The sequence below is a fragment of the Maylandia zebra genome, linkage group LG5 (genome assembly GCF_041146795.1).
Source record: "Maylandia zebra isolate NMK-2024a linkage group LG5, Mzebra_GT3a, whole genome shotgun sequence".
Taxonomy (NCBI): Eukaryota; Metazoa; Chordata; class Actinopteri; order Cichliformes; family Cichlidae; genus Maylandia; species Maylandia zebra.
The window spans coordinates 32,721,718-32,748,696 of record NC_135171.1 but is presented as its reverse complement, the minus strand read 5'-3'; the positions used below and the strand labels follow the sequence as shown (position 1 = coordinate 32,748,696).

Here is a 26,979-nt window from a genome sequence, read left to right as displayed (position 1 = left end):
CTGTACCCTCAAACACAATAATAACATGGACTGAACCACCACTCACAACCACTAGCACTTTATATAGCCTCTGTAGAAACTATCTACACCCTCACTTATCTTAACTGCACTACTGTATAGCTCTGTGTAAATAATCATTCTGTACATTCGATAATCTTTAATCCTACAACTGTTTACAACTTGCATAGTTCCCATTTCTGTATAGCTGTATATCCCAGATTCTGTAAAGTTATTTATTTCATATTCTGTATAGTTTTTCATATTTATATCCTGTTCATATCCTGTACATAGCTTGTACTCACTACAGCCTGTACATACTTATAGTTATAGAATATTCACAACATACTTCATACCGTGTACATTATAACATACCATAATAGACCCATTTCTGTAATATACTCACATATCTATATTATTGCTAATATATATTGTAATATATCTATATCACTAAAGCACTTCTGGATGGATGCAAACTGCATTTCGTTGCCCTGTACCTGTGCATGTGCAATGACAATAAAGTTGAATTCTATTCTATTCTATTCTATTTTTTATTCTTTTTTTCTTGACAAAAATCATGCAGTTTTGGAGCAGGAGCTGAGTTGCTTCTGTGCTGGAACTTATTTACAAAGCTTCTTATATTATACGATGATAAGTTTAAAGTAATAAAGCAAAAAAACATCTCAAACCCTAGTCTAAGGAGCTCTGAAAGAAAAACGTCTGGACTTCTTTAAGTTTCTTGAAGCTGTTTCACCTCTCATCGTTTAAAATCTGGGACTCACCACCAATTGCTTTTAGAACTGAAGAAGCTTCTCAGATGAGATGTGAAAAATCTTCAAGAAACCTATAGAAGTCCAGACGCTTTCCTTTCCAAGTTCCTTAAACTACGATAACCTGGATGACAGAGAACCTTCACAGACATCCCAAACCCTACTTCATACCCTACATTGTAGCTCACATATCATTAAAACTTCACCTTTGTCACCATTGTTGACCTTTTTATTTTGACAGGTAAGGTCAAAAAAAGTTGGACAAAAGGTATCTAGTTTATGTTATGTTATGTCACTGCCATTGTTAAGTTATTGTTATGTCATAGTTTAACTATTACTTTGCGTACATGTTGCATATATATAAAACAAACAAATGTTTTACATGTATTCTTAACTCTATAAATTGATGTTCCAAGAGAATATGATAGCAATGACAAAATGATAGTAGACGTCACACTTAACCAGAGTTAATTCAAAGTATCAATATTATGTAAACTGTGGGTGGAGCTCTAGAAACAAGTCATTAAGAAAACTCACTATAAATGATTAAGCTGCTTATATAAAAGTGATACATGTGACTAAAGAACATGGACTTCCCATTGGTTTAGCTGCATAACGGAAAGCTGAGACTTCCATGTCGCTCACATGCAATTGCTTGAGATAGCAAAAGGACAGCTAATGATATTCCAAAGCTTCTCCATAAGAGTGATGCTGTATGGCTCCAACTGGCATCATTACAGCATGCTGCATGAAGCAAAATTTAAAAGGAACATGGAGCACTGATACGAATCAGCAAATCAGAACACTGTGGAAAAAAGGAAGAATGGAAATCAAATACTGATATTAAAATCCATGCCCATTTACTGTATATCAAAGTGATTTTTCCAAATGGATTCAAGCTTGGATAATGAGAAATGTGAACGTGACACCGTGTGAGGAATCGTTGCTTATGAATTATGAAAGCTTTTTGTACTGTTTCACATTTTATTGCAGTACAGAACTGCTCAATTATGTTCCTTTAAAAAACATTAAATGGTACAAAGTTTTAATTTGCTTAGTTATGCTACTGTTGTGAAGCACTGATGAGAAATAAAGTTTTTCCATCAAAGATCCAATGTGATTTTTCATAGTCTTGGACATTTAGATAAATGCAATTATAACATACGTAGAGAAATGAATGCTGATAGTTTCTCAGGGTTTTATTAGAAATACCTGTTATTCAGTATTTTTAATGTTCTTTGTCACTTGTCAAAATGCTTCAAGCTTTGAGAAAGGCAGAACTGAACCTGTGGGTCATGACTTTTTATGCAGTATTTTTTAACATGTTAGTGGATAATGGAATTACGATGTGTCTTGTTATTTATTTATTTTCATTTTTTTACATAAAAAGGGCAAAAAAAAAGGGTTTAGGACACAATGCCCGAGGCAGTGTACTTACTGAAATTCCAAAAACTGTAATTCTCAACAAAATATTCTGGCCTGTTGCAAAAGCACTGTGGATAATATTAGTGCTTCCCAATTTCTCTTAAATGTATTCCTTGCCATAGTGGCTTGAAACAAAATCTGTTCAATCCATATCCAAATGTATATGCTAGAATGTTGATGACTTGATTTATGTAATTTATGTGAATTCATGTAATCTTAAAGTTCACTGTTTTTGTGAATGAATACTCCATACTATTGGTCATTGGTGTACATGTATTTGAAAGGGTCCATAAAAGACAGCAAACCAGGAAACAAGATTTGAATGTGCCATTGAAGTCAACTACCAGACTCTACCTAAACTTTAATCAATAATTTGATGAATATTCCTCAAACAGATGTGTCGAACTGTTTATGTAATTTACCACAATGTTCTTATCTTATAGCCTTCCCAAGCAATAAGACCTGCAGCATAATTCAGCATTTGCTAATACAGAAGTGTTTAAGGCAGCTTCAAAATTCATTTATACATGTAAATGCATCTGGTTAGCCACTTAGCAATATAATGATGGTTAATGAAATCCCTTCTAAGTATATAAATCAAGACCAAATAAAGAACATCATATTAACAAGAACAACAAAATATAGCAACATAATTTATTTCCATTGGCCCCTAGATGAAGTACATTAACAACTCCTAATACAGTGCTAAAGAGGGAGTGATTTATATTCCTTGTACACACATTTGCTTTAACTAACCAAATATGGATAGTTAGAGGTTGAGAGCTGCTTCATAATCCAGCTCAGTTAAGAGACACAAGAGACAGAAATTACACCCCCCCCCCCCCCCCCCTTAATGCTGAACTTTGATGTTTGTAGTCAAGTGACAGTGAAGATGTCATGCACTGATGACTTGGAAAAGTTCTCCTGTAAATCTCTATTGATTACCTATTGCTGGCTCTCAGCCACAGAGCACTTGGCAAGAGGTTGATTTTGTCTGGGTGCTGTTCAAAGCAGAAATACATCTGATGATGGAGGAGCATTTTAGGGGGGGCAGACCTAAGATGGTATTTTGGAGTGAGAACAGCCTGCAAAGCCAAACAGGGTAGCTCTGGCTATCCGGTCTTTAAGTGATGACGTGACGAATCCTACTTCCGGGCCTAAAGTAGTCTGTGTTTAATATGGCTTTTGTGTTGTTAACATGTTTAATGTTTTGTATTTTCTTCTATTTAATCTCAAAAAGCTCCTAAAAACTGTCAGTGATCACTGTTGACCTCCCTCGGCTTTTATTACCGCTAATCATTTATTTAAGCTCAGTTTTTAAAACCTTACGATGTAACTACAGCCCGCCCATGCAGCAGTATATGAATGACTAACCTCGTATTGTGGATGGATTCCTCTCAGTTGTTCTCCTGGCTGAAGTTTGGTCCGTTTAGAGCATCCTGCCATGCGATTACATTTGTTCCTGACCACCGAGAACCCTCACGTTAACTTTTATCGAGTGGAAAAAAAGTTAGCTTGTTTATATTATGCTAGCATAGCTGTGTCGCTAGCGGTCACGTAGCACATCATTATATACCAGCTAGCCAAAATTCAGTAACCCTACAAACGTCAATGCTGTTTAGTTTTCTGTCTTCATTTATGTTGGAAGTGCAGAGCTGTACGTTTTAATTTGTTTCCAAAACCCTGCAGTCAGGACATGCTATATTGTATTTAGATGGAAGCTAGCGAGCTAACTCCCTGCTAACTTCTAACTCCGTTAAATGTCATAAATTCTGTTTTCATGGATGCCTGGATGCTAAACTCAATTGTTACACCTGGTAGAGCAGAACGCTGATCATTTTATTAAAGATGAAAGACTTTAGACAGTTTTTCAACTCTCAGTAATGCCACAGTGATCGTTTAATATATGGACCTGCAGCAGAGTTTAGGACCAGACACGGCTAGTGATGCCAGACTTAACGACCGGATAGACCAATGTGTTCCCTGTAGCACATCATTCCAAGTAACACTTGTTCCCTTTTTAAAAGAGAACCCAACAGTGAGATTTTGCACTAATTTCAGCCTGCTTTGAAATTCTTGGTATTGTTCTTTTTTTAAAAAATCCGTTCTGCCCTGGCTGGCATTCAATAAGTCAGCATGATTTTTTGATGTTAAGAGATCAATACCAAGGTCTGTGACTATCCAAAAACGAAAACCACATGAAATACCAATAAATAAATAAATAAAAAATTTTATCCTAAAGGATAAACACAACTTTCAAGTAGTGTCAGTGTTGTGAAGATTTTTAGGTTAAAAAATATAATGCAGTGAGGAAGGGAAGGAACAACTATTATATTATATACTATAAACTCAGTTAATAAATCATTAGATATTTCATACATTAATAAAAAAAAAAGAGACTTTTTTCATTGTATATTGTCTCCTTAGTGACTGAAATGCAAGGGCATTACTACTCAGGTCAGCCTAAGGAAGTATACCCTGAATATCAAACAGTCTGCAGCTTCGTCATCTGCCCTTTTCTCTACCAGTGACTTCATACATCACAGTGTTGTCTGAGCACACCCTTGGAACATGGAATTTATATGAGATTACAGTTCTACAGTCTCTCTGCTGTCAGCACAGTTGACCACTGATGAGACTCAAATACAGGTGACAGCTTTTTTTTTTCTCTCCTGGCATAGTATCTTGCAGCAGCATAACAACATAACCAATAATAATAATAATTAGATCCCACTCTATTCCCTTAATAGGGCCATTTATCAGGAATGCTTCAGCACTGCCAGTTCACTATGTAAGCCTTACAGTAAATGAACTACTTTGTAGCTTGCATCATGCTGAGTGAACTGTGTGAGTAGCTTCAGAAGAGGCTAAGATGAAAGAGCAGTGGGTTTTGAACTAATTATTTCTGCTTACTTGATAAGGATAACTCACCATGACCACAGCGCTTGCCCAAAGTCTAGCTGTGTGACAACCACAATCCTTAATTTAAGAAGTAGTGTGCATATCTAGAACAGGTGACAGATCAAGAGAGGCTATAAATGAGATTTTATTTTTCAATGATCCTGAGCCACTTAACTAGACCCAAATGTTCCTTTGGAGAACTCTGCATTCTTTTAAAAATGTTTATTTTTTTATTGTGCTGCTTGTTTACTGGAGAACCAGAGCAATAAATCGGCATCCTTTCCATTTTTATTGTGTTTAGTTTGATCTGGTTTCCTTTACTTATTTGTGGCATGTGCCAAAAGTTACAATAACAATTGAAGATGCAAAAGCAATCTCTCTGTACAGAAGAAAATGTTTAACTACTGATAGTTGTTGTAAAGCTATTGCTGAGAATATAAAATAAAGGTCAGTATTCTCTGTTTAGAGGAAGCTACTGTAGTTTTCACAGAATTTATGCTCATCTAATTTATCAAGACAGTAGCTAATCATGCAAAAAGGCTGCCTTCTGGGCAAACTAAATTAGAGCTCAAATATGCCAAACAGTGGTAGAATCTACTAAAAATGGAGTCATTACTAAGCCCAGAAAACAAAACAGAATCTGTTTAGTTATACTGAAATAGTATACTGAGTGAAGGAACAAGATACAACTGTTTAATGGAACACATTACCTGTGAAAATGTAGGCACCTAATGATTATAAAATCAATGCAGTGGAAGTAACTGCACACTTAAAAAAGGAAAAGGATGACACAGATGTTGAAAGGGAAAAGTGTTTATTATGACTCCACACACTGCGGCGACTATAAATAGCAGTTATTCGGCTGATTTTAATCAGTCATATAACAAACACTGAACTGATTTTAATTTTATGGAAGCAACATGTTTCACAAGAGATTGGACAGGGTGATAACAAGCTGAAAAGTAAGTTTTACTAAAAAGATTTAACTTGAGGAACATTTCTTAGCTAATTAGGGTAATGTGCAACAGGGCAGTATCCTTTTTTTCCCCTTTTTTTCCAGGGCAGTAAACTGAGTATAAAAAGAGCATCTGAGGGGGGCAAAAGTTACCCAATCTGCAAAAAACTCTGTCTACAATTTATCGAACAATTTCAGAATTATGTTCCTGGATAAAAATTTTTTTTAAATACTTTGAATATCTCACTATCTATAGTGTATCATGTCACCAAACAATTCAAAGAATCTGAATTCAAAATCAGCCAAAAAAATTGCAATTGGTGTATTTCTAATCAGCTTTGCAACTGAAAGTCCCTTCAAAGGAATATATGAATGGACAAACACGAGAATCTTAACTAAAAATCATCAGCATTACTAAATATCCCAGTAAACAACACAAGCATATTTTTTATTTAATTTTTTTTTTATTGTTTATTTATGTATTTTTTGCTTTGTTTTGTTAAAGAGACACTTTTATTGGATAAAGCTGGTTTAATGTTTCTCCACTCCATTTCCTCTGTGACTGGACCATCTCATTCCCCAAAACCTTTGAAGCACAGAGAAACATTAACAACAATACACACACACACACACACACACACACACACACACACACACACACACACACACACACACACACACACACACAAGCTTCTTTTCCATAATGAATCCAGCCCCAACATTTGTTGTAATTGCTGTCATAATTATGTGCTGTTGTAATGTAATGAATATGCAATGCCTGCTTTGGCACAGTCAACACAAAGAAAATGACAGAAGAGATTTTGTTGAGAAATTGTGTTTAGAAATTGTAATGATTTCTGACAGTTAATGATGCACACTTTAGAACACTTTCCAAACTCAACATCTGCATGACCTTAACATTTAAAAATGTCACATCATTAGTTAAACATTCTGTAATATTATACATTCCAAACATTACTATCCATGTATGTATTTAGCATAATGGATGCTTTTAAAAATCTATTGAATGTGCAGTATTTGACTGAATGAGCAGAAAGCAAATACACGCATATAACTGTAAATGTCAAAGCATACTTACAATACAGAGACATTCATGTTTATTAGGGCTGCCACGATTAGTCGACTAGTCACGATTACGTCAACTATTAAAATCGTCGACGACTAATTTAATAGTCGACGCGTCGTTTGAAGCTTTGTAAGATCACAAAAGACGCAGGAATAAGTAGTAGGATTTAAGAGTGTAATAACGGACTGAAACAGAAGATGGCAGCACTGCAAGTACAAGGATGCCAGCTGCCGTTAAACCCCGAAGAAGAAGTAGCTCTGTCCCATAATTCAGCGGTCCCCAACCCCCGGGCCTCGGACCGGTACCGGTCCGTGAGTCGTTTGGTACCGGACCGCGAGAGTTGAGGCTCAGGTGTGAAATGTATGGTTTTCAGGGTTTTTATCGGTTTTCAGCGTTATTTTGTTATCGTTTTTATCGTTAACTCGGTTTTCCTGGGTCTTTTCACATGTGTTATGAATAAATCTTCTTTTTTTCGGTACCAGTACTAGTTTTATTTTGTTGTATTTATCACAAAATCACACAAAATTAAAAAAACAAAAACAACAGTAGGACATTCAGCTCATGATACCTTTGGGTGACCACGCATTGTGGGATTTTTGTATCCACATTCAGTTAAACTCATTACTGTAGGACTAGTGATTCTTGTGAATTGCTAACAACAGATTGATGAATGGATGTCTTGATGAAATGTCGTTGCAAGGTGATAGGTGACCCTTATGTCATTAGAGCTTCAATGCATAGATTCTGCAAACCTCTAAATCTTTACTGGATGGGTAGATGGAGTTTTGTCAGCTAGGAACAGAGCACTCATATTAGGGCAGAAAGTTTCACCATGGGATAAAGGTAATCCCTCAAAAGATCTTTGTATTGATTTGAAAAGACCCTTAATTTCATGAAGAAGAAAAGTGGACATAAACTATTCTAGCAAAATTCCCCCATTGGCTGGATAAGCCAAGTTTAAAAAGAGAGACATTGTATCTTTAAATTGAAATTGTTAGTCTATGTTTTTCATTGTTCTTTTTCTATTTTGTCAGCATGTACAGTATGCGATGTCTAATAACTAGCAGAGCACAAGGTTGCTTCCTTTGACTCTCCACTACTGAATGTCATTTGTCTATAAGGTGTTTGTAGCACTGCAGGAAGTGATTTTTCCAAGGCAACAACAAAGGCAACAAAGGTTCGTCTTTTAAACTCAGATTAACAATCGACCTAATGACTTATGAATGTATCATTATCAAACACAGGTTCTTTTAACTTTGTATTTCAAGATAAACAAAATACTAAATTTTTTGTTTCAGACAGACCTGTTCTTGATTCAGTACAATTTAATCCATTTGTTATCTGATGTGTTTCCTCATAGGTAGGGCTAAAATGATAGGATTAATATTCAGTGCTGTGGATGGAATTATAAGGAAGTGGAGTTATGAATACTCCAATCCTACTGACACATTCATATTACTCTTCCTCTGAGACTATTATCCTGAATATTGATAACTTTAGGATTTGTCCCATCAGGAAGATGGGTGGATAGAGTGGAAACTAGCAGTACGGTGAGGGTGACAGATGTCTATTACACAATACATTAAAAGAGTGAATAGTCAGCCTAACTCATAACTACAGTAACTTATATACTACAGTGACAATGATTTCATATTATCTGTGCTATGATGAAGATATTAGTGAAGAAATCTAAAGTGATGACCTTAGCTTTCACATAAAAAAGAAAGAAGGAAAGAAAACACACAAAAACAGAGGGGTGTCATTTTGATCTGCAACTGTCATATACAGCTCTGCCCTAAAAATAGAAAAGCACCACAGGGTTACTTTTAATTACATGACATCTGTTTTGCTTTTGTAGCATCAGATGTCTGATAACAACGACAATTCGCTGAATTTCAATCAGGTTTAAGTACTTTGAGTTTTTCCTCACTTTTTGTTCTTCTACAGCACAGAAATTGAAGGTAGACATACATATTTGTTGAGTTTGCAAATAAAAATGGATTGGATAAACTGGCAAACAAAACTGATAATACACTCTATTGAATTTATTACTAACTGCATCCTAAACCTGCCATATTCTATCTTGTGCTATTCTGCAATGATGAAGGTCTCAGTATGCAGCAGAATGTATCCAAATGTTCAGTCAGCTGTGACGAGAACTAATGTGAGCTTTCTCTTACATTCGACTTCCCTTGGAAAAGGCAGCCACATGAGGAATCTGAACAGCTGACTGGGTACGAAAAATCTGACTGGTGAAATGACAGGAAAGGAATTCAATACCACTTTGTTCCTATTTTTCCCAAACAGGTACTAAACTAATGCATGCTAGACAGAATAAATAGTTAAATGTCATGAATGTAAACGTATCTTTACTTTGAAGTGTTAGAAACTAGATCAAAAACAGAATTGCTACAAATTTCTGTAACCAACACTATTAGTACACTAATTTCCCTATAATTTCTTCAATCACACCTAAATCCTTTAATGTAAAGCATCTGCCAATATGCAATTAACTCCATACATACATAATAAGTAACTGTCTTGCATAACACAGCTGTAAGCCCAAACAATTTCCTGTGGCGTATTTTGTTCCATTCAGCCAACCTCAAGTGTCAGTTTGAGTCAGTAAACTTTGACCCTTTTTTTTAGGTTCAAAAGGGATGGATTTATACTCCTGTTAATCAACTCATTAATGAATGAAAATCATTGTTTTAACACAATACAACAGTCACGCTGTCAATTTATATTTAATGTTATATCTTTATGTACACACTACTTTTGAGGGGTTCAAACATGGTTGGGACTTCTATGGCCTTTTCGCCTTTATGTGACAGGATACTGTTTGTACTCTGGAGAAGTGGGTTTGACAGCAGAACCCAGAGAGCAGATGGAACATCTCAATTTTTCATCAGCATCTTTGATTCAACAGTTAATTCAGACTCATGATGAAACCTCATGAAGAGGTTTTTTTGTCTGCTGATCTACTTATTTCCCACTTAAAAGTGCACAACCCCCACAGGCACTTTTCCACCTACTCCTTTTCCCTCTTACCATCACTTCCCCATACCGCTCTCTAAGATTGATTAATCACAATCCACTGGGGGTGTTTCGGCACAAACTTTATCCATGGCCGAGGGCTAACTTCACGCTGTCGCATCAGAGCAAAATGATTTTGCACAGGGTTTCCTTTTCCCTATTCCCACCTGATAGTCATCACTTTCATTACAGTTTGACTACATGTTTCATTTTTTGTTTTTTTTGTAATCCACAAGATAAAAACAAACAACAGCATAATTCCCTTTTAGACATTTGTCTTTTAGCAACAACGAGATGATTTGTATTAGACACTGAATGTAGATAAAGAGTGCATTTTTAGAAACAACAAACAATATACGCAATAGGAATTTGACAGTGTCATTGTAAGAAGGTTCATAGTAAGAGTGCTCATGCTGTTAACAACACATCATCTGTGACTGTAAAAATGCACCAATCTGGCACAACATTATGATCACTGACAGGTGAAGTGAATAACACTAATTATCTCTTCATCACGGCACCTGTTAGTGGGTGGGATATATAAGAGAGGAAGTGAATATTTTGAAAGAGTTGATATGTTAAAAGCAGGGAAAATGGGCAATTGTCAACATTTGAGCTTGACAAGGGCCAAATTGTGATGGCTAGAGAACTAGGGTAGAGTATCTCCAAAACTGTAACTTTTATTGGGTGTTCTCAATCTGCAGCGGTCAGTACCTATCAAAAGTGCCACTGTTTCAGCCACTGAGCAAACAGTGATAAACCAGCAATATACCGAAAGTACCAACAATGAGCATGGCATTGGGCCATGGAGCAATGAAAGAAGATTCCCTGGTCTGTGTGATGTTTGGGGAAATGTTCTGCTGAGAAATTGGGATTCCAGCATCCATGCAGAAGGTACTTTGACGTGTACCATCTACCCAAGCACTATTGCAGATCATGCACATCTTGTCATAAAAATAGTAGTCACTGTGGCTGCCTGTGACCTCTTAATGATGTGCCCCAAATAATGCGCCCTGCCACAAAACAAAAATGATTCAAGAATGGTATCAGGAGCACAGCGAGTTTGAGGTGTTGACTTAGCCTCCAAAATCCCCAGATCTCAGTCCAACTGAGCATCTATGCGATGTGCTGGACAAACACATTCAATCCATGGAGGGCCCACCTCTAAACCTAAAGGACTTAAAGGATCTGTTGCTAACATCTTGGTGGCAGATATCACAGCACACCTTAAGAGTTTAGTAGAGTCCATTGCTCAATGTGTCAGTCATGTTTGGACAGCAAAAGAAGGACCAACACAATACTGTGACGAATTGGTGTAATGGTATCAATAGCAAGAGCAACCCTGTGCTTGTCTTGCTAGCGCTCGATATACTATTGACCATAATATTTTATTACAGAGGTTAGAGCACGCGCTGGAGCTGCACTGCAGTATTTTGGATCATATCTACCTAACATACTCAAATTTGTTCATGTAAATGGGGAGTCCTCTTCACACACTAAGGTTAATTATGGAGTGCCACAAGGTTTCGTCCTAGAATAAATTCTATTTACATTATACGCACCTCCCTTAGGCAGTATCATTTGAAAGCATACCAATTAGCAGTTACTATTCATCTCTGGCTCACTTGTTTTAGTTAAAAAAACAGATGACTTTTAATTAAATGTAATTACAATTTGTGAGCTTTGACACTGCCTGCAAACTTCTGTTTGGCGTAAAATATACAAAAGTGATACAATAAAAACAGTAGACAGACTGCAATCAGACATTGACCATATCTACAAAAATATTTGCCAGCCAGAAGCTTTTCCTAAATCCAATAAAGTGCTTTCTTTCCTAAAAAAAAAAAAAAAAAAATAGTGTAAAAGTGAATAGCAAACAACAAAATAAATGAAAACAAAGCACAAAAATCTTCGAAATGGAACATATAATACTGTCCATCCAACTTTCTACTTTGCAGCTAATATTGCTCAAGGCTCTTTATCGAGGCATTGAAACTTTGGGATACCTTATGTACCTCTGCAATGTCAAGTAGGTATCTAACTGAAGTATTTGAGTCCATACTACAGAATGGAGTCCTGTTGTACATGTGCAGAAAGACCTTTTTTTCTTGAGTCTCTCTTTTTTGGTACCACTACGCCAAACTGTGAAACATTAGGTGATAATCCAAGATTTTATTTCTTTGCCAACAGCCACACTAAAGACTTTCTTGCTTCACATTTCCAAAATATTGGTCAATGTTATCTATTTGCTGATGTATCTGTATCGGCATTTATGATGGGCGATAAATTAAAATCAGAGAAACACCAGTCAACCATGTAATGAGTGTTGATGTTCTATATTTTGTCCACCAGAGGGCAACTTCCCTGTTGATAAAACGTGTTTATAACAACACAAGAATAGATGAGTAATCCACAAGTTGTTATGACAGTAAAACAATACAATAGGAAGATTACCATATAAAGATTAAGCACAAGCATTTATAATTTGAACAGACTGGAACATCTTGCTTGCCTGCCTTAAGAGATCACAGTCAGAAAAGGATAGACTCACACCAAGACCTCACACGTGTACTTTCTTTTTACATATTATTTCCTCCAGGAAGAACAGCAGTACAAGAAACTAACAGTGATGAGTCATTACACAAGCTCCCTCACATTATTATTTCCACTTTCCAAATAATTTTTTTTATACCAGAGTCACCTGGTACCAGGCATATGTGAAATTAATGCTGGCAGTTTTATTGGGAAAGAATAGATTTAATCATTACAAGTCCTCCTTTATATAAAAATTCAGAAGCGAGCGCCAAAGTTGCATGTAAGCATCCTAAAAGATAAAGCTTCCTTGCAATTTTAACCATAATCTTTAGAGAAAAAAACTGAAGTAAAATAATTATATTTAAAGCTAGTTATAATCCATATGCACCCACAATTTCTATTATTGTATAATTCATGTCGCATATTCAGAAGATTAATTCTCTGAACTTGCATGACAAGTTCTACAGCAGATCAAAGGTTTGCTGATAAATGTTATCAGAAATGACAGATGTTACAGGCTGAACACAGCCTTGTCCTATCATATTCTGACTGTCTGTGAAACTTCACTAATACCTACTCCTGTGAGTGCAGATTGATGTCTTTATGATTTTTTTATTTTTTTTATTTTGGTGGCTTATATGGAGGAAGTCAATATGCACAAGATTCATAGCCCACACAATCCTTCTTTACTCCCATCTGCACAGCTCCAGAGTGACGTCAGTGCGTCGATTAGAGCTGTTTTTCCCCCCTCCTCTGCCATCTCTTCCTTTTTCCATGCCTAATCTGAACTTTTCATGAAACCTCTGCAATGTTGTATTCACTGGCTTGAAGATGGCTTTGAATAGCTGCAAACATTTTTTTTTTAAAAAAAACCCCCAGAAGAATCAAACTGGGAAAGCAAAGCAGTGATTTAGAATATTTACAGTTACTACACAATGTGTGTATATGAAAGCATAAAAAGGGCTTTTTCCTTTTAGGTTAAAGCACTGTCATGTATATTTGAGCCAATTTAGTAAGTAAAATGTTTCTCACAATATACTTTAATGTTAATTTTCCTCTATATTGCATTTTATCTTTGAGTCAATATAATTTATTGCTAATGCAATACAACTGTTTCTTCTTAAGATAATCTTGATATACTGTACATACTGTAACAAAAACGCAAGCTTAGATTTTGAGGTCACCATGACTTTGAATAATTCCATTTGTGTCAGATCACTAGCAGAAAGAAACAGAATGTTTGTATACAAAAGACTGTGCGCAGCAGTGTACATTTCAGCTGTCTTGCAATAAACTTTGGATGCTGATATGTTTCATGTATCATATACAATTCAGTTTCACAGCCCTAAATAAATAGACTGATGTTGGGACACAGTGACGGACCAATTGATATTACTCAGCACCTATGTTTGAACACGATAAGCAAAACCACATAATCCATATTAGCATGTAGGAAACGGTGGGAGGAGAATATTGTAAAAGTGCTGATAAAGCTTGCCAAGAAATCCCTCGTTATGCTGGCTGCTAAATTGAGAAACACAAGTTTCTGTAATAAAATGGGATTTTTAAAAGTTCTGGTAAAAGGACATATTATACTATTTGACAAAACTTTACTGCTTACTAAAGATCATGAACAGGAACGATATACTCCCTTTCTATGTAACCATTTGGGAGATCATTGGGAGAACATTGGGAGAAAATACAGACACTTTGCTTCTGTATTTTCTCTATCTCTGCAAACCACCAGCTGCTGAGGGAATCCGAGTTACTTCAAACTCCCACACAAGCCAAAGACATCAGCAAGCCAGCCTACATCTGTGTATGAAGGTCCACAAGGGTAGTAAAGAAAGTTACTGTGCTCTTTGAACTTCTTGCCCCAAGCCTTTACTTGTCTCCACTAATCAGAGCCATTTTCATTTGATCATTTTAACATCACTGCTTGAAAACACAAACGTATTTCAGCTATACAGGCAAAGGAAGGTTCATTTTTCCTCGATTCTGCCTCTTACCACTTTCCACGCCAGAGGCTGTCATGGTGGTAGTGGGGGAGGACAAATTTGTCATGATGGTTGCAGATTCTGTTGCATTATTTGAATTGCAGTAGACATTCATAAAAACTGTGGTCCACTCCTAGGGCCCGAGGCTACTAGGCAACAAGTCATCTTGGATGCAGACCCCATAGCTAAGATGCTAGCTGTAAATAAAATATGGTAATGGCTTCTCAGTGACTGGACTACTGCAAAAACCACACTTTAGCTTGTCCAAAATGTCAGACAGATGATTTTGGTTTCACCCCAAAAGCAGATAGCTGGTGTGTATGCTAATTCTCAAAATGTGTTGTTCTTACTCTCGTGCCACTGTTGCAGCCATTCTAGGGAATTGTGATATTGGCATAGATTTCTTTGAAAAAACTCAAGGCCAGCATTTTTTTTTTCAAAAACACCTGCACTTCAGTGTGAAAAGCAAATGCAAGCGTCATAGGAAACTGGTAAACCTCTTCAGCCATGCTGCTGGAAAACTTGAAGCATATAAGTGTTTGAGCCTTGTTAGATAAAAGCAAAAGTTTGCAGAATCCATCTGTGAAATAGCACATTGTTCTCAGACTTTTATCAACACAACAATGTGGGAATTCTGTGTGCTCTAAAAGTTTTACAGTTATGTCTGAAAATCTGAAAAGCAGTGTCAGAAAACAATGCAGGATTTCTTACTTTCAGTGCATGGATATTTCATCATAAATTTTAGGAACAGAGCTTTTGAAATTTCATGAGACAAAAGATACCCAATGCTGAGGTGGAAGGCAAAAAAAAACAGGTCTTCCTTTACAGATATAAATTCAAAATAAAGTTTATAGTTGATTAAGTTATAGTTAGGTACAGCTCAACTTAACCCGAACAATCCCTTAGTTATGCTGCTATATGCCCAGACAACCTTAAATGGCGCACTTAGCACATTCCCTCTGTTATAATTTTATAGTGCATGCTGTGATTATATATTTTTCCGTCTCTGTGCTCTTATATGTCTACTTTTTCTATATTTCTCCGGTGCCATTTGTTTTTCTGTGGTTACTGACCTGATACACCTGCTGAATGGTTATTACTGCATTGACGTTGTTTGTTGTTTATCTGCGCTCCTCTTTTCTCTTTTCACCTTCCCCCCACCCCAACCGATGGAGGCAGATGGCCACCTTCCCCGAGCCTAGCTTTGTCTGAGGTTTCTTCCTGTTGAAAGGGGTTTTTTTTTTTCCTAACCGCTGTTGCCAAGTGCTCAAAGGGAATTGTTGGACTTCTCTCTAAACAATTGTTAAGCATTGTGCTTACAAAGTAAAAAGCCCTGAAATGAATGTTAAGGTGAACTGGCACTATATTAATAAAACAGACTTTAACTGAACTGAAATATTTAATACATTTTCCATTTTTGTAATTGATTGAACTCACCAATTAGAGACAGAAGGTAGTGAAATAAAAACTCAAGTTTCCTACAAAATATGCATTTTGTTCTTGTTACTATTAGTTTTACACATGGCATTTGTGTTCATAGGTTCCAAAGTTTAGATTTTTTTTTTTCAGTACAGTTATTAGATGGAATCTGCCACCTTTTGATTAAATTGCTCATTGAAGTACTTCAGTAATTGAAGTACTTCAGTAAGTATGTTCAGCATGAGCTCACTAAGGGAGTCAAACCAGATAAAGCTGCATGCTATTGGGTCAAAATGACATGCACTCATATTTTTTTCTTCAAGCTGCTACTTTACAGCAATAGAATCAAATGGGCTATTTTGTATTTCCACAGCAATCTGGTTTAAGTGTATCTGCTAAAAGGCCCATACACTATTAGCAGTATATATAGTGTATATAAAATGATTTACACAGTCACACTGACTAGTCAAGCAAACAATAGCAAATGAAATGAAACAATGAAAATGGCTTCTAATCTGGGCATAATCATTTTATATAACTGCTGAGAGCTGCAGTGTGATGGAAAGCTTGGTGATTGTCAGATAGTTGCATGACAACAACCCATTTTCCAGGCCAAATCTCTCTTCACTTCCTGTGAGTCAAGACCAGCCATCAGTAGCAGGCAGTCACAGTGCGCCGGAAACCTATCTGAGATCCAGTGCTTGTTAAATCTGTTAACACTGCTATGATACACAATCTGCAAACCAGCCTTCACCACTGTGGTCTGAGACAACACATTCTCCTTGGTGCTTTAACAGAAGGCTTTAAAAGAAGCCGTTTTTAAAGAAATTACATCAAAAACTGATGACCTTCCCTCAGATTTTAAAACATAGCCTACAGGTCATGTCATAATTGCCACTTCACAGCCTGCTGTACTGACACAATTTTATATTGACTGAGTTTCTTTATTTTCATTGACAGCGACTCTATCAACTGAATCAGTATGTTTGATAGTGCTGTTTTAACCTATTTTTGATATTGCACCGAATCCCTTTGACCCGTAACACATGAACATCAATTATTCTGCTCTTTTATCCTTGTAATTTTCCTGACTGAGTCTTCTGGTAACAAATCACTTGAGCCTGCCTGCCCCATTTCTGGATCTACATAAAATCAGAACATCTAGTACTTTACAGGAAAACCTGTGAACCTAAAAGCAGCTGTTCAGACATCAGCCTAAAACATTTTACAACAAATCTGTATTCAGCCAAGGGCACACAAGTAATGCACATATCAAATGTTTCTTTTATACACTTCTAACAGTCTATATAAAACTCAGAAGGAAGACGTAAAATTCATCGGACAGAAAAATGTCACAAACTGTGAGACTGCGCAAGATGTAGCTTTCAAAAAAGCCCTCACATCAGTATGGATTAAAATGATATTTATGATTTGTTTAGTAAGAAACTTCATCCTTAGTTTGATCTAAAAAGTTAAAACAGGAATGTGTTAAAGCATTAGAGACGATCTAATTTCTATTAGGAAATGGTCTAGGTCAGAAATGAATACTAAGCCAACTCTTTTTGTCTGGAAAAAAAAACTTCAAAAGGCTGCAGTTTGATATAATTTCATTTTTGAACACTGTTATCTCTAGTTCTTAATCTCTGAATGAAACTTCTGAGGCTCTGTGAAGTATTTTGTTCTTTCCTAAATGGCATTGTAATACAGACAGTAATACCATGTTGTACCAACCTATTTGAAAGTTCTTTCATTTTTAGATGGTGTCATAGGTGAGGTCAGTAGCTTAAGGGCAAAATAAATAAATGAATAAAATACACACACAAAAGTTGACCAATGTTCATCTCAGAAACAGCTGGTCTCGACTATCAGGTTTCTGAATGGTTAAACCCTGTAGTTATATAGTTTAACAATGTTATAACAAACTGGCTAACACCTGGTTCTTTAATGTTGTGTTTTTCCACTGAAAATAAAACAAAGAATTGGGAACATTTTTGTACCTTTACTACATGAGACACAACAGAAAAACATGTAGATACATACAGTATGCTTATGCATCACAGAGCACTAAGAGCCAGACTTCCTGTCAGTAATTCACTCACTCTTCTGCACCATGATTGCTTCTTGCTCAGGTTTTAGAAAGATGAAAAAGTCAGTACCACCAAGACCAGAAAAATAAAACAGCTTTTTGGCAACACTTTGGAGTTGAAGGACACAAGCAAGCAAACATGCTAGCGCTAAGAGCAGTGATGTTAACACCTCAAAATGAAACTCACTGACATGCTTTAGCTTTGTTATACTTAGTACTCTAACGAGTACGATTTTAGTTACATGTTAACAAGAAACAAACAGATTTATATTATTTATGAGACTGCCAGATTTTTATTATAATGACTTACCTAACATGCTAGGTCTGCAATTCAAGCAAACTAATCAATTTTTAAATTACTTTTTAAAAAAAAGCAACATGTTACTGTTAAAATTTTGCCTCTCTTTGCTGTTTCTTTAGCTGTCACAAAACAAAATAGGAAATTCCCAGTGTAATCCGTTCTATCTACTCCATGAAGTGTAACTTACTCAAAGTCTGATTACATCTAGGTAGCTTAGGAAAAAAACAAACAAACAAACAAACAAAAACAGTAGAGTAGTAGAATTTTTTCTGTGGTGAAAGTATTTTCATCATTTTGAAGGCTTTTGTAGATGAAAAGGACAGGAATGACAACAGCTGTACTTCAAATTTGATCAAGGATACCTCCAAACTTGGCACAGCAGCCCCACAACAGGCAGGGGGAATTATTTTGTTGCTACAGTAAACCACTGAGGCAGCTTTTAGTTTTGCTACAACCTCAACTTTGAAGAAAGGGAAGAAGATTTCTGCTGCTTATGAAGTGGAGTAGATTCTGCGAGTATTATTGGAATCATTGGAAATGTGGCCTGTGAGAAGTACATTTTTCTTGATGCAAACGTTTTCTCGGTACAGAAGATGCCATTCATTCAACATAATCAACAAATCATTTTTTTGTCCATGAAAAGTGCCTCAAGACTAATAAGAAGGAAATATCTAAACAAATTAACAGAATAAGTAATAAAATAAACACTAATAGAAACAGTAAATGTGAATTATATTAAAGAAGAAAAAATCGTAAAGAAAGAAGTATCTCTTGGATACTTTAACTGGATCCAAGAGTAGGATAGTTTAAGTGTTTTTAAGGATTAAAGCAGAGCCCAGCTCTCTTATATCTTTGGAGAGGCAATGCCACAGTTTCCAGACATAAATGAAAAATTATGTCTCCAGTCTTATTTTGTTGGATTTTGGGTAGCTTGAAAGCTACGGGATCTACTAGCTTGTAAAAGGACATCATGCATCTTTGAGGTAGGCTGGTTTTACAATGTTGGGAAGAGTAGAATACGGGTTCACTCTTCTTTCTTTTTTTTATCATTTAAAGTCTAACCATAGAATCCTCAATGAGTTACTTTTTTTTCAGTGGACTTTTAAGAAAGACTAGTCAAAAATTCATTTCATTGATGAAAGCATGATTTTGAATTTCAATATCTTGCTTAGTCTGGAATGCACACACTTTGATCATTTTTCGCAGCTGTACAAATACCACATATTTTACTTATACAGGGCGAAAAACCTAGGACAGAGTCTAAAATAGTTTTTTGAGATATTGCATCGTTTTGGCTTTTGGGCCTACTTATAGAATTTCTCTCCTGTACTCATTTAGTTTCAGAAAGTTATTACTCATCCATTTATTTATTGCCGACAGGCAGTCAATGAGGGAGCTTAAGGCTAGGATTATACTCTCTTGCAGACACACATATGGACAGCTGTAGACACCGCAGAGGCATAGGTTATCTTATTATACAGTTTTTCTAGTCCACTTTGAGGACACATGCACAGATTGTAACCTTGTAGTGAAGTGGCTGAGCAGAAAAGTTTGTTCAGTCAGACAAATGCACACACATCCCCTGTGTCAAATGTTGCACTTAAATCTAAGAGAACCTTAACCAAGCCCTTTCTAGCACTATGCCTCAGGTTACTGAAAGTCTTTATGAGTGCAGTCACTGTGCTACAATTAGCTCTGAAACCTGATTGAACTTTTTTCTTTCTAATGTAGAAATCTGCTAGAAATAGGTTTTTATAATATATTTCTCAGTAATAGAATTTTTGGCATCGGCCTGTAATCATTTAGGATTCCAAAGTCTAGATTTGGCTTCTTCAACAGAAATTTCACAACAGTGGTTTTGAACACCTCGGGGCAAATTCCCATTTCAAGGAATATGCTAATGATTTTCTGGACAGATTTCAAGATACTATTGAAAATCCTTTCTCATTGGAGAGGGTATAGATCAAGGCAGGTAGCATCTTATAAAGTTCTGAGGTTGAAAAGGTACTTTTTTTATACATAAAGTAATTGGTTCTCTTTGCTTAGCAAAGTTTTATATCTGACTTTTAAAAAAAAAACAATCCTTGGGATGGTAGCAGCAAACTATTATTAGCTATTGACAATAGTCTAATTGTTGTTTGTTAGCCTTGACAGCCAGGGTAGCCTTGCTTTAAGGCCATAGTTCATAACACAAGGAAAAATGTGTTATGCAATACAGCAGCATATGTGATAAAACAATGTATGCTGGGATATCACACTTCACACAGTGCACTCTATTCCGTAGCTCTATGGCGGCATAAAATATGCATTACAAAGTAACTCTTCAAAAATAAGAATCCAGACATAGACTATTCATACCGTGAATTTGCAACATGGTTAAAAACAAACAAACAAAAAAACAAATGCTTGAACTATTAAATTTTACTAAGGTTAGCTTGTAGGTGCAAGCTAGGTGTAGTAGAACTGTAGCAGACTCTGAAACACGTGTAACAGACAGGAGTGGTGCATGGACTAAATGACCAATACTGTTTTTATTTGTTAGTCATATGAGACAGAAGATTGGAGAGGACAGAGCCTTTCAATCTGTGACAATTACACTTTGCTTCCCATTCCAACCTTGTTTAGTTGTCTCTCTGTCATCTTTAAAAAAAAAGCACTTAGAATAGAAAAAACATTTTGTTTTGTTTGTTTGTGTGTTTTTTGTTTAACCAGGCTTTCTATTGAGATTCTTATTGTCTGATTTTTTCACTGTCTATTTTATTTTATTCTTGTTTAACTTAATTCTACATTTTAACTTTGTTTTGAAATACTATTAACTGACTTTGTTTTACAGCACTTTTTGACTAAATATCAGTGAAAAATTTATATAAATAGAGAAAGAGACAGAGAGAGGTGTGTGTGTGTGTGTGTGTGTGTGTGTGTGTAAGTGTAAGCGTGTGTGTGTGTAAGCGTGTGTGTGTCAGTGTCAATCAATTTAGTTTCAACAATACAAATAAAAACCAGAAAACCAGCATGACCATAAGTCAGTACACTGAAAAAAGTCTAACATGCAGTCATTCATTCAATCTAATAAGTGCCATTCAAAACAGAATAAAATCATTGATTTGATTGTGAAACCCTTTCTTTTTGCATTTTAAAATACCACTTTTGATTTGGATGAAACTAAATATCTGTACAAAGGACACAACGCAAAGTTTTTGATTTCCCTCAAAACATATATTTCTTTTCATGTTGAACAGATAATATCTTTAATTTGAGTCAAAGTGATTTGCACTTGAACACGCCCACCAGAAATAGACCGGGACCCATTTTTATTCTGCATGGCTGCTGGAAACATCGTGTCACATCTTTGATTAATTTCATCTGAAAATAAACGTAAGTAAAGCCAAGTGTGTTACAAAAGCTTTTATAATTTGTATTGCCAAAATTGCAGAAAATAACCCCATTTAAGCTGGGTCGACAGCCACCCCTAATTTTTGCATGATTGTAGCTGCTAGCTATAAGCTAGCTAGCTATCCTGCGCAACGTTAGAACTGGTTACCAGAAACCGACCATCACAGTCGGGAATGCAAGTTAGGCAAAAAGCCGTTTTTTACCAGTATACTAACTAGCTAGCGTTACCACGATGCATCGGTGGTGGATACAGCTAGCTAGCATAAGTTCATAGTTCATAACATTCATAGTATAACTCCGTGCTCCGCTTCGTTTGAATTTTTCTGGTGAGCTCGCGGTTTCTAGACACAAGCTTGTGTTTGTGCGCGCACGTTTGTCTCTCTTCATATAAATATCTGTGTGTTATGTGTGTGTACACCAAGCGCAAAAGATAATTATTAATGTGCATGATTTAGAGACAGAAATAACACGCCAGCATATAAGATCAGTGACATAAGACTAATTCCTTCAATTGACTTTCAGGCGCGGCTCGGAAAAATGTGCATTTTCTGAAGAAATTGTAATTTTAACAGCAAAAAATTGACCCTATGCCAAACTTAGTCGCTAATGGTTGGTCTGTAGACTGTTTGGTATGTCATGTTACGTATTTCTTGGTTTTTCTATGTAATGTGTTTTATAGAGAAGTAACATTATTCTTTTTTTTCTGTATGCTTTCAGAACCACAGATCGCTCCATCCATTCCATGGCTGAAGCATACATTTTCATTTAATCTGAACAGGTATCATTTTGCATTTACACTGCACATCCTTTTTAAACATTTCATAATAATCTAGACTCTCCCTCATTATCCTCTCATTCACCTTGCTGATGTGTTGAGGACTTGATAAAAGAATACATGGTATGTCCATATCTGTTCTGTCTCTACATGAGATGCAGTCTCTTGATGTAAATTTGACAACTCTGCTATTAAATGCAGTGATTAATGTAGGACAGCAACGATTAATCAACTCATCAAGTTAATATCTTAGGGTTCTGTATTGTTTTCTTTTTTTTTCTTGGGCTTTGTTCCACCATTGATTTAATTTAATGATTATGCAATTCACAATCTGATTAGGCAAATAATTGTTCTAATAGTCTGTGACCAAACAACTATCAAAATAGTAGTTTATTATGGTCAAAGATTTATCAGGTGTGCCAGACTTCAGTTCTTCACTTGTACATTTTGTTCCATATTTTACCTCAAGATATCCCAGAAAGATGAAGCTGAGGAAGAGCTGCAGAGTACCACCATGGCACTCTTCGTCTTCAGGGACAACTCAAGCCTCCTACATCAGCGTCGAGACATCGGGATAATCATTGATGGTGTGGAAGTCCTGAATGAGTTGCCTTCTGTGGCAGCTGGAGTGGCAATGGTCTTTGGACTCTGTTATGCTCTTAATATGGAATATCCACGAGGATTCAGGTTCACCTTTGAGGCTCTTCAAAAGATTATGATGGAGCTTGACTTTAACAAGATGACCTCTAAGATTCGCAAACTTAATTGTGAACTTAACACTGCACAGTAGTGTGTTTGCATGCATGTGTATGTGTATGTGCACATGCATGTGCATGTGCATGTGTGCTTGGTTATTTTGCTTGGTTGGCCTGCAGTGGTATTCTACATTCAAAATTTATAAGAACACCCATTTGAAAGGGAGATTTAAGTTGATTTCATTGATACATGTGTAGATTTATTTTATTTTTTTTTACATTGTACAGGCACAGTGCACATAAACATTTTTGAGTACTTGCAAATTGGTTTAAAAAGAGTTTTTATAATGGTTTTATGCCAGTTTTAGACAGGTTGCAGGTTTTATACTGGTTTTCAAAAGATTGCAGGTTTTATAAAACAAACATTTCTCTAATCATTTCTGCCGTAGCACTAAATCTGTATATTACTAATCCTCTCTATTGATTATAGTTAAAATGGTTTGGAACAATAAATAATTTTGAAATAATTGGTTGGCCAACTGTCTTGTTTTTTATAGGAAATGCAGAGCATTTTTGAACTGAAATGAAATGTAAAAAATATAGTTTGAATATATGTAAATCAATTACCTGGCTTCAATACAAACATATTAGTTCATGTTAATTTGGTTCGAATGTGAATACATTAGGTTGGTTAAATTTCAATATATTAGCTTGGTTCAATAATTAAAATATGGTTCTATGTAAAAAAATCAATTTGGATCAATGCAAAATTTAAAGTTTCAGTCAAGTCTAGTAATATTGTTTATATCAACATAAAAGTATCAGGTCATATCAAGTGACTCAATTTGGATTCTATAAAGCCAAATATTTTGGATGTGACAACCGGACATCATTTTTTTTATTTGAATAGGGTTATTCTTTTTACAGTGTACAACCATATTCTTGCTATTTATTAAAATTAAATTCTGCCTTTTGCTGTTGACACGGTTAACAATATTAACACCTTCATGTAACATTTCTCCTAAGCGATATAATAAAACCCCAAAAGAAAAACCCATTTCAAATAAGTATGATTCCATTCCTGAAGTACCCTACTTGCAGCGCAGAACCTTTGTGCAGTTCACCCTCATCTGAGCAAACACCTGAGGCTTTTAAACATCTAAGAATATGTTAAGCCCAAATGGCTCATAATGATTTCCTATACGTCTGCAAAGGTCAGAACACTTTAAAATAACAAAATCCTCAGCTATGCAAGAAAGGTTAACATCTTGGTTTGTACAGCATGCTGCTGCTGTGATGTTGTAGCCAAGGGTGAACTCTCCTCTGAAGCCCTTCAAACACCACTGTGCTAGCACTGACTCTGAGCCTATAACTCCAGCCGAATGAGCAGGGTTATACTTTGCTTCTTCAGTAAGGAAAAAAAAGAGTGCTTATAGTTCTGTTTTTTAGTGCAAGCTCTCCATGATAAATATCCATGCAGAAGGCAAAAAAGCCTTTGACAAATGCCACTGGGTCCATAGGTGTGACAAGCAATATCAAAACAATAAAGGGACATGTTTAAATGTCAGGGCAGATTCTTATCTGCAGCACATATTTGAATGTGTTTTTCCTAAATTCCAGTGCAACATCCTAGTCCTATCACCACTCCACTCTCTGCCCTAAAAAGACAATCCTATTGCTCACAGCTTTAGCATTCTGTAAAACATAGCTTATATATATTGGTTAACATTCAGGATTCGCGTAAAATATCATCAGTGCTGTGTTCTCATCCCCCAACATCGAAACACATCAACGGAGGATAAAAACACGCGACAATGATGCCACCGCTGTGCCGTGCAGACCGCGCTGAAGGCGGAAATCTGCATTAAAAGACGCACTTCAATGTTTTTCAGCGCATCAACTTTAATATCTGTTGAGCTCAGGCGCTATCTGGTGTGCAAAACCCACGATCAACAAACGCCTTGGAGTGCGCTTCAGCATTGGAGCTATACTTGTGCGGTACTCAGAAGTAGGTGCTGTCATGCAAGCTGGTCGTGATAGTCGATGCAGATGAATTAAGACTAACTACATAACTAGGCCTACTGCTACCGTTCTTCTTCCGTTTCCATTTAGTACATAGACACGCACACCGCACATCTTGCAGCCTGAACTGAATCCGACCATTATTCGTTGGTTTCACTCTTCCACGACTTGGTTAGTCAGTAGGGTGAAAGTTGGCATGTGGCGAGAATGGTACCGATCGCCTCCACCCGGCTGTCCTGTTAATGGTCAGTTAGTAGTCCTGATTCGCTGTCACATAACGAATGCCTCAACTCACTGACAGTTCGGATATTGTTAGACCCCACGCATAGATCGGAAAGCTGTGAGAGGTTCCCACTGCGTGAAAATGGCATGAAAGGGTCACACTTACCGACGGCTAAATCCAGTAGATCTGCGCACAAAAGCAAGTACAATGAGAAGACGGTCATCTTTCCCTTATTTTGCAATAAATCCCAAACTCCATCTGCGTTTACATGCCCTCCAGGTTTCGGCTGTGTAATCCCCACCATTCCAGAGGTATGCGATTCAAAGGTGCCCCCAAACTATTCATGATGCAGCTCAAGTCTAAGTGGAGAATTCGGAGAAGTTGAAAATGAATGCAGCATTCAGAGCAGTCATAAACGAGCATCACATCAAAAAAAAAAATGACTCACTGGGTGCGCTTATAGAACAAGCGGAATGTTTTTCCCCCCCTCACAGTTTAAACAATAGGGAGCTGCGCTTAGCCGCGCAGAAGAGATAGGCTGTGGAAAAAACGGAGCGGTTTGGATGAAAATGTCTCTCTCTCTCTCTCTCTCTCTCTCTCTCTCTCTCCTCCCGCCCTCCCCCTCCAGACAGACGCACAGTCATTCCTGATCACTCGCTCTTTTATTTCACACAATTTTCCTTAATCCTACCCTGGATTCAGACCCCTCTAATTCTGCCCATTAAGCCGATTTACTTCCGTTGGATTTTTCTTTTTATAAAAAAAAAACATTTGTAGAGATCCTTGTGCTCCGTATAGTATATAGCGTACAAGAATATGCATAGGTTACGTATAAATGCACTTCCTAGTCATCTAGTTGATGAGTTAATTATCAGGAAAACATGTTTCTTTTCTACCCAGTGTTATGCATCAAAAAGTAAACCGTTAATCAAGTGAAAGGACCATTACATGATGTATTAAATCTTGTTATTGTCATACACTCTTACTATGTGGGTGCTCACGATTAGTGCTCAAAATCCCACTTACTGGAGAAGATAATAAGTGTACATATTAAGAGTATTTTGCTGGAGCAAATCCACAAAGATGTATTTGAGTTTAATAAGTGCCTGTTTTATTGAACTGGCCTGACTGGTAAAAGTTGCCCTTCTCTCTCAAATTGTCTGCAATCATTTGTATCATTAGGGAACATCTGTCATGCAAGCAGCAGTTCCTGTGCTATTTTTTTTTTTAATACTTTGACATTACCGACATCAAAAAGCATATCGCTTTTACCAAAACTGCATGCTTTGGTATGGTACAAACTATAACAATGATACCTTGATTAGCATTTCCTTCCTGTCATAGAGCTGGATCAGTTTTACG

At 36.4% G+C, this 26,979-nt stretch overlaps 1 protein-coding gene and 1 long non-coding RNA gene across 4 annotated transcripts in view; one reads left to right on the top strand and one right to left on the bottom strand.

Annotated features, from left to right (window-relative positions):
• The window catches only part of igsf21a (immunoglobin superfamily, member 21a), a 189,055-nt gene extending 162,884 nt beyond the window's left edge, over positions 1-26,171 (bottom strand). For 2 of the 3 annotated variants that reach the window (XM_076884231.1, XM_004547444.2), the window contains exon 1: positions 25,783-26,163. In XM_076884231.1, coding sequence (XP_076740346.1) covers positions 25,783-25,921 — 139 coding nt within the window. In that variant the 5' untranslated portion in view covers positions 25,922-26,163. Of the gene's footprint in view, positions 1-25,782 lie in introns of all 3 variants that reach the window. The other variant, XM_004547443.6, reaches the window with a different exon arrangement.
• LOC106676485 (uncharacterized) lies at positions 21,755-23,899 on the top strand. Its single transcript, XR_001342308.3, has 3 exons — positions 21,755-21,884; positions 22,620-22,680; positions 23,147-23,899. It is a non-coding gene; the product is annotated as an uncharacterized LOC106676485 (long non-coding RNA).
• Positions 26,172-26,979: the final 808 nt, after the last annotated feature.